This window comes from Brachyistius frenatus, unplaced genomic scaffold (genome assembly GCF_029030835.1).
Source record: "Brachyistius frenatus isolate BFR_SWC_R1_liver_20210118 unplaced genomic scaffold, ASM2903083v1 Contig_33, whole genome shotgun sequence".
NCBI lineage: Eukaryota > Metazoa > Chordata > Actinopteri > Embiotocidae > Brachyistius > Brachyistius frenatus.
In genome coordinates this window covers 893557-908996 of record NW_027210632.1, presented here as the reverse complement: position 1 = coordinate 908996, position 15440 = coordinate 893557, and the positions used below count along the sequence as shown (strand labels likewise).

At 40.0% G+C, this 15440-nt stretch overlaps 1 protein-coding gene across 5 annotated transcripts in view; it reads left to right on the top strand.

Moving 5' to 3' along the window:
* The window catches only part of tafa5a (TAFA chemokine like family member 5a), a 139202-nt gene that overhangs the window by 75794 nt on the left and 47968 nt on the right, over positions 1–15440 (top strand). For 3 of the 5 annotated variants that reach the window (XR_011310973.1, XR_011310974.1, XM_069700280.1), the window contains exons 2-3: positions 2584–2733; positions 10214–10240. Coding sequence is in view for 1 of the 5 variants with exons in the window: in XM_069700280.1 (XP_069556381.1) it covers positions 2584–2733; positions 10214–10240 (177 nt within the window). In the remaining 4 variants the exon portion in view is untranslated. The remainder of the gene's footprint in view (positions 1–2583; positions 2734–10213; positions 10241–15440) is intronic. The other 2 variants (XR_011310975.1, XR_011310976.1) reach the window with 1 other exon arrangement.

The window sequence follows — 15440 nt, the reverse complement described above, 5'->3', positions numbered from 1 at the left end:
TATATAGAAGACAATATATGTTGCAAGACAACAACATGAAAAATAAGCGAATTTGTGTCCCTGGCAGCTGCGGTAGCAAAAGCAAACCTCTGTTGGATGAAATGTATTCAATTAATGAGCTCCATTGACTCAAGATAGAAGAATCGTAACGTCAAATCAGCCACAGTCTTTGAACTTCTTGGCTTCAAATGTGGAGCCACAGCGATCCGCGAGACTGCATAAACCATCCGAACAGTCTGTCCAGCTTCTAGCATTAGAAGAGTTCCAAAAGAGGAAGCAGGAAGGCGGCAGCGGGTAGCGTCGGTTTGGGTGGGATCCATATAGATTCGGATGCACAGAGGAGCTTGCATGACAAGTCATTATCCGGCATCACCCAGAAAAGACAAAAGAGTTTCAAGAGGGAGGAGGGAGTTAAGTGAGAAAGCATGAAGGAGAAAAGAGCAAGTGTGTATGCGTCTAGGGGGTTATGTGGAGGGGGGGGGGGGTTCTTGATTTCCAGAAAGTAAAAGACATGATTGATTGAATTTTGCAAGCATGCATTTTTGAGTAAAGGCATCTTGTGTTAAATCATCCTTCCACACATTTCTTATCACTCTTCCCATTGCTGTATTTATAGATACACACAAACTGCATACTACTCATGTGTGGCCTCTGGCTACACACACACTACAATAATGGGTATAGATGGATATTCTTCTAAATTGTGCAGTTGTTGAATTGGCCACCTTTAGTTGCTACAGTATTTAGTCATGTATTTTGTTACTTTTACGTCAGCTTTACATTGTGTAACTTGTCCATTATGTTCCTCAGGTGCAGCCAATTCTTCCTTCTGTTTATTATTGATCTTTGCCTCCTCTTGTCACGTTCTTGGAAGCATCCACAATAGTTTTCTCTGAGCATTTTTCAGACTGTTATAGAGCGCCTCATGAAGACATTTTGTGACAGAAGCAATACTTTTGACAAATGATTTGGTCCGTTTCTGCAGTGAAGTTGTCAAGGGGATGCTTTCATCTTTTTTTCACTCGTTGGGAAATAAATTCCTTTGTGTAAGCAGAAACATGTAACACTGCAGAAAACTTGATGAAAAAAAATGAAAAAATGAACAAGATCAATTAAACAAAGCATAACAAAAATGGGATAATACAATACATTGGGGTTGCAGTGGTGAGGGGTGTGTTTCTTCAGGTACCGCCGGTGAGGTTGAGGAAGTTGAGTTTGAGTAACAGATCCGAGAGTTCGAAGACTTATCAGATGCCAAAACATTGCAACGTCGTTTAAAATATTCTGGCAAGTTGTTAAAGCGGCACATTTTTTTATCATTACTTTTGAAAATCGTACAAGTAATTTTATGTCTATAGAGATGCTACTGAAATAGCAGATGTAAAACAATATAACAAGCTAACTATTGTTTGCACTCAGCCATTTCCACTGTCTGTGACCATGGCCACCACAGGTACCTGCATGTGGATGAATCCTGATAGAGCCCCATTACCCTGGGTGTGACCCCTCGCAGCTCAGTTCATTAAGCTAGCCACCCAAGTGTTCGAGACTCAAGTCCAGATTTAATCACAACTTCCATCCTCTTGCCAATCACAATTAGATCCTGATAAGCCTCTCCAGGATGGCACCCGAGGGCCTCCGCACACAGACAAAGGTTAATTTGCGAGCAGCAAGGGCCCAGCTACAAGGGCAAAGGTCACCTGATTGAATACATGGAAGTGTGTGTGTGTGTAAGACGGTGAGGCTGGGCAGCAATTACAACGTTCATCAGTATTCATGCATTTCATTCATGGGTAATGGGTACATTACCTTCAAAGAGGTGTGCTGATTGGATGTGGCCCTTAATGGGAAATAGCTCGTGGGTAGTCTTTGGGTAGCTGAAATTTTAAAGTCATTTCTTCACCATTGTCTTTTAATGTCCCTCCACATGTGCCGTCACCTCCCTGAGCCACAGAGTAGCATAGCAGTGCTCTTCTGTTGGCTTCTGAGCTCCACTGGAGCTGCTCAGGGCTAAAGATCAAACTGTCAAACCTTAAGAACCCCCATCGCCTCCAACTTTAATGTGAAAGTTTCCAAACTGCACCTACACTGCATGGCCTGACTGATTAAGTCAGTTAAATTAAAGTAGTTTTTAAGAAATGGGATCACATTTATTTGTCTTGCCTTCTCACCTCTGCAACCTGGTTGTTATAGCGAGACTTCTTTTGAAAGAAGAAATAACACAGTAATTTTTTCGGAAAGGAAAAGTTGAATTCATAAGCAATAAAACAACTTCACACCGTTCGGTACATTTACAAAGTTTTCCATGTATGTTTATATGTACAATGTCTTGCTGTCGTTAAATATATGCACTTTTACACTACATGGTGGTTCTAACGAGATCAGACATTTCAAAATTGGTCATATCAGCACCATGCCCTGCCAAGTCATTACAAATCCCTACAAAGGATTTTGAAAAAGAGCAACACTAATGAACATGTGAGGGAATACAAATTTAACAGAAGAGATGGGACTAGTTTATTTTGCCCTGTTTATGATTTCATCTCTCTGACCTCGCATCCTGTGGTGCAATGTCATTTCCAGGCCAGCTGGCAGCGGGGACATGTGAGATTGTGACGCTGGACAGGGACAGCAGCCAACCACGGCGGACCATCGCCAGGCAGACGGCCCGCTGCGCCTGTAAGAAGGGCCAGATCGCCGGAACTACAAGAGCCAGACCCGCCTGTGTGGACGGTAAGAGGAAGGGGAGAGGGAGGGGCACGGGGAGATCCTGGCTACGCTTGCTTTCTTTGAGGGGCCACTTGAGTGAAAACGAGTTAAACATTAACATGTTTTTCCCGGAGCATGCTTGACTTTTTTGCAGTGAATCAGTTTGGCCTTGAGGCAGGGACAAAAAATTAAATGTAAAATTAAGCCACATCCAAGTATGGAACTGCATCAACAGTCTGAAGGCAGCTCGAGTTTGGCTATTTTTTAGTCTGGGTTTAATGTGGATAAACTGCTGTGTGGCGCAAACTGGATAACGGGGCAGTCGTTATGTTAGTTAAAACCTCATGTCAAATCTATTTACAGTTGAATCATTTTCATAAGCAGCTGCAAAAAAAAGCCGTTATTAAATCCCCTCCCAATAGATGGGCTTATATTTCAAGGAATAGTCTGTTTAGTCTGACTACTTTTTGTCATTATTGTTGCTACTATTTTTATTAATAGAGCTGGAACAGTTAAATAGCCAGTTAAATGATTGACAGACGATAAATTAAAACTGAAAATGTATAGCCCATTATTGTTAAAGTGATTTTGAAGCAGAAATGTGAAAACTCTTATTATTTGTATTTGTTTGATTCCTTGCCCTTCTGTGTCCACATCTTTTGGGTTTTGGACTGTAAGTTTGACAAATTGAGCAATTTAAAGTTGTCATCCTGGGCTGCATGAAATTGTGATCGACAATTTATGGCCCAGACGTTCCAGAAATCAATATTGAAAAACTGCTATTTGCAGCTGTAAATATATATTACTCACGTTTTCTAAATAAAGAGAAAATATTAGAAGAGGTGGAGAACAACACTCGGAAAAATAAGTACAGTTAAATGTTGATTGATGATTTGAAATTGGAATCACGTGTAAGAAAACCTTCAAGCACCTTGCAACTAAATACATGTTGTATGGAAGAATGGCCAAAGATGTCAGTAACTTGATGTCAGAAACTGGTGGACAATTATGCAAAATACCTGCAAAAAGTTATCTCTTCAAAACGGGGCAATAGTACCTTTTCATGCCAGGGGTGTAGTTACTTTTTCCTCTGAAGATTTATTGATATTTTAGTTGAGTGAATTATTGAAAAAGCTTGCGGTGTTGTTTAAGTGTGTCACCTCTGTCCATAGATATCGTATCAAAGAGGGTTGAATGTTTGCTTGTTCCAATTTCAACAAACAATTTTCATGAGATGGACTTACTTTCTCTCAGCTCCAGCTTACTGTTAATAATATATGTGAATAAATGCACAATTTAGGTCAAGTGGAAAGTAATTTAGCTTCAGAAAGTTTGGCATAAGTACATTTTTTATTACTTGGATAAAACACGTGTTCCCCAACACACTTGTCTACTTTTCAAGTATAAAATGCAAATGTCTCACCTATAAAAACCTTGAATTTCATGTATTTCAATGGATTATTTTAAAATAAGTACATTTAAAGATAGATCATGTTTATTGGTCAAAAATAAATTACATAAAAGAGAAGCAAGAAAATGGCTGTTTACAGTACAGAGAAAGAGGCTCATTAGTTGTCGCCGCGGAATCATCACACACGTCTATTTAATTAGAAGAATCTCGGCTATGTCTTGAGTCCTTTTTCTTGTCACCGTTCTGACTCCATGACAGCTCAAAGAATTTGAAGAAATGTGACGGCAATTATCACAGGCTCACATCTATATATGACATCTTCATCATCCCACTGCCTCTCGGAGTGCCCGTCTCTCTCTCATTATGTGGCCTCTACCCCTGGAGGCAGGGGAGGTCGTGTACTCAGGTGAAGGCAGAATCAACGTCTCTATTATCAAGAAAGACCTGCGGAGAACTGTAACTTTGGATGGCTTGTTTTTCCTGTGACTCAACTGTGCCCTCACAGTTGTATCTGGGATTGGGGGGAGAGGGGGCTGCGTATCCTCAGCGCTCTGTTTGACTGTTTTAACCTGCTGACCGTGTGAGGAAAAGGCTCTGCAGTACCTGTGAATGGAGAGTTAGTTCAGCTCGTGCGGCAGCCGGAGCTTTACGTGACCTTGGAGATCTGACCTTTCTTCCGAAATCATTTTCTTCCTGCGGTCAAACTGCTTCACACTGAGATGTGTTTGCTTCAGCGGAGTCCTTTACAGAAACATGTGATCTTGTAGATATGACCGCCTGCACCGCGGAGTCACTTTACTGTCTCTCTTTTGCTATATTGAATGTTTCATAAATACACAGTATCCAGATAATATCAGAAGTTATTTATCACAGCGTGGGGTCCTTGGTGCACTCTGGCATTTTGTGTAGGCAAGATACTCGTCTATTTTGAAGAGAGCTTAAGCTTATCAGCTGCCTTTTAAGAGGCCAGCGCAAGTGGACGCTCGTTGTTGAGGTTTGTAGTACAACGACTGAACCAGAAACAACAAAGCAAAAGACAACATTGACATTACCTACATACAATATATTAATTACTGGGGCACATTATGACATAGCAAGATAAAGACTTTGCTGGTGCCGTCTTTAACACAGAGTATATTTCATTCATAATGCATTATTCATTGTTTTAATTAAAGAAATTATAAAGATAAAAACGTAGAAATAAATCAATCAATAATGGTGTGGTGCAATGTGGATAAGTGATGTTGGAGAACATAAAAGTAGTCACAGCAGAGGTCAAGTTTTATATCATTAATTTAGATGAACTTTATGGTGCCGAGTAACAAAATGCTGCCAGTGAAACTCGGTCAGGGATCGGTTTTAGTCCAGTCGTACAAAAGTAAATACATCGTATGACTACATATAAAGTCAGTTTTCACGCTGTATGCATTGCATGTAAGGTTAGTGGTGGGTGGTATGCAGGTATACAGCATATACTGGGCAGGGGAATTTACCATGAACTTGAAAAAAAAATGAAATAAACACAGGTAATCGTGTTTCATCTTACATGAGAGTTTTATGCCCCGGTTTTAGTCTTAAGGCACTGCGCTGCGTTTTATAGGATAAACTCAAGAGCAAAATTGAAGTCTGTGACAATACCAGTCGTGGAAAATAACTAAGTAGATTTACTTAAATACTGCATTTCATCACTAGTGTATTTGCTTTAATTGACACCTCATAGTTACTTATGATGACATACGGCCATCTTATAAAAACATTATTACTGATTAAACTAACCAATAGTAATAAACTCCACCCATACTGGCTATAACATTACAATGCAGTTTACATGATTAATGTAAATTCAGATTTAACGATGAAATAAATGATCTTCTTTTCTTCAGGGATTTTTTTTTAAATTTATTGTTGTTTTATATGTTTACCTACGTTTTCTGTGGGAGGATAACCGAATTTCAATATTTGGTTTTGGAGCATGGATGGCACATCCGTGTGTGCATATTTTTCTGTGTCTTTCCACATTGTCACATTGTTTCACATGAAAAGAAAACACACACACACACACACGCACAAACACTTGTCTTTTATTGCTGTTCATATTACAAAATCCCACAGCTTGATATTATAGCCATGAAAATCTGAGCTGTTTCCACAAATGCAATCTTATTTGTTTATTCAGACTCAGACTGTGCTCACTCTGGGGGCATTGAAAAAGAGAAGGAGGTGGAGTGTGTGTGTGTGTGTGTGTGTGTGTGTGTGTGTGTGTGTGTGTGTGTGTGTGTGTGTGTGTGTGTGTGTGTGTGTGTGTGTGTGTGTGTGTGTGTGTGTGTTGGATGGGGGAGGGTGGTGAGCTACCAGAAAGAAAAAGAAAAAACCTCATATGCCACAAATGGGATTTCAATCAGTTTTAATCTACTTGAGGTCTGCTCTCTGTTGTAATATGCCTTTGCCTTGGCTGACACGATCTGTGTCCTTCATGCTTCAGAATCTGTTCACATCGGTCATCCCGTGCATGCAGGATAATCCTCAGCTCCGTCAACAGCCTTACACGGCTTCCGGGACAGTACCTGGTAATGAAAACGGGTGGAAGCGGCGTAGCGATGCTGATCCTGAAGAGTCATTCTCTGTTGTTGTGCATTTTCCCATCTTGCAATTGCATTTGGTGTGTTTATTGCTTTGAGGAGGTGAAAATGGGAGATAAGCTGTCAACATGATAAGCTTTCTGTTGTCGCACTGTTTGAAGCGCAAGTCCACGAGGGGACGAGCTCGGGGGAAAAACAAAACAAAACCCTCCACAATGGCATCTCTGTGGCATGATGTGCTGTCTCTCTTTGACCCTTTCTCTTACTCTAGTTCTTGTTTCATCTTCCCTACTTCTGCTTATTGTTTTTTTTTTTTTTTTTTCTGTCGCACACACTCTTTCGTCTCTACTGTGCATCTTCGATGGCTCTACCCTTTGAGGCCTGTATCGCACCCTTGTGTTTCATAAATAAACCCTTCAGTATCTGCAATTCCATGCTCTTCTGCCTTTTTACATGTGTGCTCGGTGACTTCTAAGAGAGCCCTTATTGGGAAGGTGAGACCGAGATAGAGCATTCGTGAGAAGCGGTTACTTATGCGTGCTGGCTGCAGCGGTGACAGCTACAGCAGGACTCCACTCCACAGACATAGAGGAGCTTCGCGTGGTTGTGGTGGTGGTATCAGTAGCTCAGCAGGAGTCCTGTTTTGAGAAGCTTAGGCCTGCAGATAATACTTTGACTTGCATTTTTGAGGTATTTGTTCTTTACTCGGGTATTTCAATGTTATGCTACAAATTCACTACATTTCAAAAACAAATATTGTACTTTTTACTTTACTAATTACTACTTAGGATATAAAACATACTGTATGATCTGCTGTACAAACATATCAACCCAACATCACACCAAAGCCTTCAATACACTCGACAGTCCAGAACAGCATAACGGGTCAGAGTCACGTTTTGCCTCGCCTAGGTGTGAAAAGTACGTTGCCTCGAGCATATGCTGACTTTACCTCCGAGCTAGTCATACATGGATGTACTTTTCACGCTGGGGGCTGAATATAATGTGTTATTCTGAGGGCTAAAAGTGCTCCCCGTAAAGTAAGTTTAGTTTGTAACTGAGTCTTGACAAGCTATGAATACAGCAGTGAAATATAATAATAATAATAAGAAGAAGAATTACCTTGTTAGCAACTTTGTGAACAATTTTCACATGGTCAAGTAGCAACATGAGTGTGAATTTGAATTCATATTTCTGCCCACCTGGTGAATGGAAGTTCAATACTCTCTCTTTTATCTATGTTTTGGTCACCACCTGCGGGAAATACCTGGTTCTTTAACTGCTACATGTTCCACTGCGCTCACCGGCTTGTTTCTAACCGCAACACAATAATAACGACGGTAAATGAAAGTGTAAAAAAAAAAAAATCTTGCTGCTGCGCTGACAGATTTTTCAGTTGTTTTACAAAAATAAGGTTTTTAGGATGTAAATTATTTTTTTGAACTATCCTCATGAGCGTGGGTGTTGTGAAGATTAAACTACTCTACATAATTAAAATTATACTTGTATAATATTACAACACCATCAAAGGAGCAACGCTTTTTGTTGTTGTTGTTTGGTTTGCATAATGCCTGCTTTTACTTATGATATTTACATGTTTTCTAACATTACCTTTGTAACCTTTTCAATGTCACACTTTTACTCTTAATGTAGTTTTCATATTGTGGTATTGCTGCTTCTTGTTACTTAAAGTACCACTATTGCTAACCCATAACTTGCATTGTCATTTCTATCAAGCTGCATTGCCAGCTATACATATGAATGGCTTCCCACTAGATGCACATCCCTGGTTCGCTTGCATGAGGACTTGTTTCAGTGAATCAGGCGGTGATAGAGGCAACAGTATGCGTCAGGCTCAGTCTCTGGGCTATTGGACATTACCAGAGCTCCAATATGCATCAGCCCACTGGTTGATTTGATACAGGGAGGAAAGTAGGGGGGGGCCGCGGTCTTTTGGGAAAACATGCCATGTCATCCCTGGTATAGCCAGCAAGCTAGCCGCTGTCCAGGGGGACCGGGACTGGAAAAGATGGTCCAGTGGGGAATCTGTGATGTCACTCCTTCCCCTCTTATTTTCTCTTTTCCTTGCCCTTTATTGTTTCTGTTTCACATACACACAAGTGTAGCACAGGGAGAAGACTGATGACCATGGGCTGCGGCCTTGTCAAAGGGAGAGGAGGAGGAGAGGGCAGGCAGATGGGGGACCGCAGCCTGAGGTGGCATGCTTCTCCTTGGGTGTGCTGGCTTCGAGGCTGCAGCCTCCTAACTGGAGCGGGACACAAATCACGGTGCTTTTTATATACTGATCACACGCAGGACATGCGAATCCCCCACTCTGTCTCTTTTGCATCTTGTACTTTAAAATGCATACGGGTGCTACTGACAAAATACTTTTTTTTTCAATTGCTGAATGCATTTTATTTATCATTCAATATTGCTAAAATATCCAATCTTGAATAATGACAATATAATAATAAATTAAAAAAAAATCCACGATCCCTCCCCTTACAATCTTACCCATATAACAGTTTTTCCAGCTAAAATCAGTGTTGCCTTGTTTTTTTCCCCAGTTTCAGACATAATCTTGTAAAAAGCACAATGAATCTGTCTGTCGGCATCAGTCTCTGTGTTGTATTACACGAGGTGTGAATTCCTTGTGAAGCATCGATCAGAATTTATGGCCTGTAATTCTGCGCCAAACAATTTCTACTGAAATATGGTAAAAAAAAAACAGAAAAGACAATTTTTCAGGAAAATAAGACGGAAAAAAAACATGGCCTGCAAATGACTCATTTTAAGGTTTGTACTGAGGACACAAGTGAAAACGTTACATCTGCTGCCAGTTTGTTGTCCACTGTGCCTGCCAATGGGGCACTTTGACGCAAAAAAATGTATGTATAGGGTGGTATGAAATCTATGTTATATTCTCTTTGTAAATTAAGTCAGAGAATAAAGTGTTAGAATGAAGTGAAGAAAGGTCTGACTGAGCTTCAGGCAGTGATAAATAAAGATTTAATTTTTACACGCAAAATTTTTAATCGGAACTCTCCCAGATCTGTTAAACGTTTCATCAGATGTAAGTTGCTGTTTTTTTTTATTCCCAGTGATGGACATTTCATTAGAACAAATTAAATAGGTAGCATACAAATTTGCAGAGGTGTTTAACAATATAGATTTTGCTACTCAGTTACCTCACAGGACATGAGCAAGTATTTTGCACTGCTCCCTTGCATTATTTTTTCTGCTATTTGTTTTAAGGTGAAAAGGGTGCTAAGAAACTAAAAGTGATGAGTGAGAGTTTTCCCTCCCCCACACACTGCTCAAACAACATCGAGGCAACTTGCTCTAACTGTCAAGCCATCGGTTTTACAGGGTATAAGAAAGAGAATGAGAACGAAAAAGTCCCAAATGATCATTGTCTGTGTTATTTTTAATACTTTTTTCCTTTTTTCCCCCCCATTCTTTGGGCTCTCTGAATTTTTGGAAAAAAATTACTGCGGAGCTCTCCCTCCAGAGCGAGTGCTATCAAAACAGCTTCTTTGTGAGTTTACACACACACAAACACACACACACACACACACACACACACACACACACACACACACACACACACACACACACACACACACACACACACACACACACACACACACTGTATTGTTTTTTTTCAGTATGACAAGCAGAAATATAATACAAAAGAATGCTTGTGTTTTCCCCGTAGGGTGAAAAAGCTGACGAGTGGTGTACATTAGCATAAAAATAATACAAAATGTCGTGCTCTGCCTTTCATTCTGTGGCAGAGTTACAGTAAGTTATCCGTCCATTAACCTTGCATTATGCTGCTTTGGAGCCTCTTCCCTGCTGAATTCCTCAATAAGGCAAATCCACTTTTCACAGCTATTTAAAAAAAAAAAAAAAACACTTTTTGTTTAATTTCTCAATAAATGATGACTTGTAAATACAATAATATATATTGAATATGTATATGAGTCGGAAAACATTTGAGATAAAAACCTTAAGCAAAGTTGTATGAACTGATCACACACAGCGAGGTTATACATATTTTGTAACTCTTTTTCATGGAGATCTACTTCCACAGATAAAATTGAGGTTATGTAATACTAAAAATTGTTGCACTTTGCCAGCACATATTTTAAATGGACGATAACTAAACTTAAGCATTTCATTATATTGTAGGCCGCAGTCGTTTTTGCTCAATCAGATTGTTCCCACATCATTTTTTTTTCTTTTTAAATTATGGTTGTTAATGTAGCTAAACATGAATAAATAGTCCACTGTGCGTGCGTGTGCGTGTGCGCAGAAGTGATTCCACATGCATACATTGACTGTAAATATTTAATATCCAGGATGATAGAGCTCATAAAGATGCCATAATGCATCCAGGCAAGCCGCTATGCTCTCTCTTAATGAAGCTGCATTATCCCTTCTACCCAGAACTCATTGCACTCTGCGTTCATAAATCTGCAGGCGCACTGTGATGAAGTGGACCCAGGTGTTCCAAGGTTCTGAGATGTTGATAACGTCAGGGGTTATTGATGCCCGATTGTTGTGCATCTTGCTCTCTGTATTTTATTATAATTAATCCGGGTCGAATGAGAAAGAGGCCACTAAAGTTCTCTTGAAAAGTTCTTGATAAGCGTATGCCGATATAATGAAAAGCGTTAAAAATGCTTATTGCATTTACCTGACGCTTTCAGTAACTAGAGGTCTTCTGTTTTTTCTTACTGCTTTTGTCGTGGTGTGCTTTTATTCTGACGCAGAAATCTGATGTTGCCCGAGCAACAGTGAGTCACCAGTAATGTTGTTCTGCATGGACGGTGGGGTGTGGGGAGGGGGAGAGGTGGGGAGAGGGGGGATAAGTTATGTATCATCATTGCTAAGTTGTGTGCTGATTTAATGCCAAATCATTCAGCTGAAGATCAACTCCGTGCTAAGTGTTCATGAAGAGGGATGTTGGCTCGCTAGATCGCCTTCATGTGCTCTGTCTGGCTTTCAAATGAGCCATCAGGTTCTTGTGTTGAAGTATTACAGAGCTCTTCATAAAGTGGGAATCTTAGCAAGGCCAGCACACCAATCACTTGGTGAGCCCATCTCAGTCATCCTCACATCTCAGTGTTATAAATCTTAAATAGCTAACATGTGTCAGCTTCCACTATCACTCACTCCCATCCTCCCTCCTACAACACACACAGAACACATAGTAACATGACACGGTAGCTTCACTTAAAATCACAAAGATAAAATACATCAGCATATGTGAATACAATTTTTTTTTTTTTTTTTAAAAGGCAGTTTCTCGCCTTTCACCCTCATTTTCTACTTGTCTTTCTGTCTCTCTTTTTATATCTTCATCTTTGACACCGTCCCCGTCAGCAGCCGAGGGTGGCGAGGACACTGGCGCAGCCTTTTGACTGCACATACCGCCGAGTCCCCTCCTAAATGCCTGCCGCCTGTCCTCTGCGTCTCCCACGAGTCTGCTCACGGGCGCTGTCGTGGTTGATGGTCCGTGCTCTCACCATCTCCACCTCACTGGTCTAATTGGAAGAGAAAAGCCCCCCCCTCCGTGAACGCATGTCCAAGGGGCTATGTCTGTTCGCGAGGCTACGGGCTATGAACATTTAATAAATTATTACTTCTTCTCTTGGGGCCCAGTTCACAATTTACAGCAGGATGAGGCCGTCAATGAGTCTGTTAACTACTGCTGAAACATTGTGATTGGATAATAGCACTAATGGCACTAATTTATCTCTTTTTTTAATTTTGATTTTACAACAGGTATGTGTCTCAGGGATTTTGGCAACATTTACCACATCCAGTACTATGTGTTCACTCGTATGGTGTGTGTGTGTTGTCCTAGCTTTCTTATTGATAAAATGTGGGTATTTTTAGGTGGCACTCTTGCTTTTATGATTACAGCAGTATAAAATAGAATACATAGTAGCCTAGTGCATTTGTTGTAAAAGTGACAGGATGTAAAAGAACATAGGATAAAAAAAATGCTTTGCAATATAAAAAAATAAAAAAATAAAAAAAAGGCTGAGCATGTGAAATAATGAATGACTGGAGATCTTTATTGTCTACAGCAAAGTCTATATATGAATGACAAAATATTTACCATTGAATACTGGAAAAAATAAGCGAATACTGTAATAAAATAAGCTTTTGTCAGGCCCAAACCTAAGGACATCAAACAACACGTCCAAGCATTTTAATGGAAATTGACATTCTTAATCGACATACATAGATCACACACTCTGTTTTCCACCTCGTATAATCACATGACTCGGATCTCATATTTCTGAAAAAACAATCTGAAACTACTAGATCCAGATCTTGTAATTATGATATCCTGATAACACACAACAGACAAACAGGGCAGGAATTGGAAAGATTAAGAGCCTCCCTGAGAGACATCAGATTTTTAAGATTTCTTTAAAGTAATGCAGTGATACTTATTATTATATCGAATGATACAAAAAACAATTGTTAATTCAGCGCATGTAATTTTCCAAAATGTAAACAAATGTATGGGGCTCTCTTTCTCATAGTGATTAGATCGTAATAGTAATCGTAGTTTTCTCTTTAAAGTTTGCTAACTTTGTTAACTTTTGGTGCAGTAAACAATGCAACACTAATGAGTCCTACACATTGTGCAACTTCTCAAAAATAAACCACAACAGTTGCACGCAAAAAACTGTGATTTACTGCCCACAAACATCTTTTTTATCGTGTTAGCCATTTTTATTTCTGCACTCTCGCAGTCAGATAATTTCACATCTTTCTTGTACTGACCTTGGTACACCGGCCCAAGTCTCAATGCCTGAATTCCATCCATAGCTCGGTCTGCATTTTTGGACACTTTAACACCCCAGATCCCTTTATCTTTACATACCATACAGTATGTTTATCACATATATGTTTGTTTATCACATGCATTAATGTCACAACAAAGAGCAGCAAAGTCAGCTTCACTGTATATGAGGAGTTTGTGGGTTACTACAATAATGAAAAACATGAACGTTGTCGTAGTAGCTCAGTGCTGCAACGTAACCATGACATTTTATATGCAATAATCACTTTACACATGCAGCAGTGACAATTATATGAAATGTTAAATGACATATCTGTGAACATGAGTATTAGGTGATGTCAAGTCTATCAAATCTGTGGCCAGAATGATGCTTATGTTATTTGAGCTGCAATTTAAATTCAATTTTTATACAATCCACAGTAATTCTGGCTGAAAACCAAAGTATATTGAGTCATTCAATGGAAAACTGAGAGTAATAATGTGCAGTTGTTTGTGGTATCCTATGCAGTGCAAGTTACTCCTGGCAACAATCATAAGAAATGATGGGAAAAAAATACATGGCCACTGTCTAATAAACTACGCTCAGCATGTATCTTTTTTTTTTTTTCTTTTATAATCATCTTTTTTTTTTGGAGTGGGTTGAGAGGATGAATTTTTCTCCAAAGGTTTGCATCACATTGGATAAAAATGTACTTAATAATCTCTTCAGTGAAGTGAAATGTAATTTGCAGCACAGACATCCTAAAGAGGTGCAGAAAAGCATCATATGTAATATATGTTCAACATTTTAAGTGTTCCAGCATTGGGTGTTCAGTTTTCCAATAATTTCCTTGAAATCACCTCAGGCCAAAAAAAAAAATGCAATCACTTTGTCATCTACAAGCATTTCAGAAAATGCTACAATCTCTTAGCACCACACGCAGATGTAAATTTGTTTTCCTTCTGGCAAACATTTAGATGCAATATGTAAAAAGACAGCTTGTTCCCCAGTAATTTTCTGTATTTGTCTAAATGTCGGTCTGTGACAACCTCTGTGAAACATGCTCGCTTGTTGGACTGTGAAGCGGCTTTCACTGCCAGTACTTGATGGTAGTTCAGATGAGGTGGGCCAATCATCTCTCGAGTCCCCCCCCCCGCCCCGTGCCATTTGATTTCTGTTGTTGATGGAGGGGGCTGCCAAGAAGGGCTGCAAGTGTTCATTCATTCATTCACCCGCTCTTTCGCTCACTCGCTCACAGCTCCGATCCGACACACTCTAGCCCATCTGGCACCGGGGAAGCGCTTTTTCCCCTTTTAACCCCCATTACTCACGAGGTGCTGATTCCATATGATGGGTGTCAGATCCCTGCAGTGTATATCTCCTCCACTCTCCTGCACCCACTCATCTTCCTTGTAACACAAGTAACTTGTGATTACAGTTACTTTTTTATTCTTTTCTCTTAAAGAGCCAAAGGGAATCAAATGGTTGTGGGATGGATGGATGGATGGATGGATGGATGGATGGATGGATGGATGGATGGATGGATGGATGGACGGACGGATGGATGGACGGACGGATGGATGGAGGCAGGGGACACGATGTGATGGGCCAGCAACATGATATTACAGCCCTGCCGGGAGTCAAGGATCTGTGCAAGCTTTGACTGCCAGGGACGTGAGGGGAAAGTCAATAGAAAAGAGAAAAGGGGAGGTCATATGTACGAGTCTTCACTCCGACAGTATCAAAACACAAGCAACAACACAGTAAACGCAGTTGCTTGCTGCCTTGTATGATTCTGCTAAGCTCTTTTTGGCTAATTTCAGGACATACAAACTTTAATGATGGACAAAAACAAGATGAAGCGAATTGCTTTTATGTCCCTTTTCATGTAATTACTCAAAATGATGGGACCACGTGGCCTTCACATTA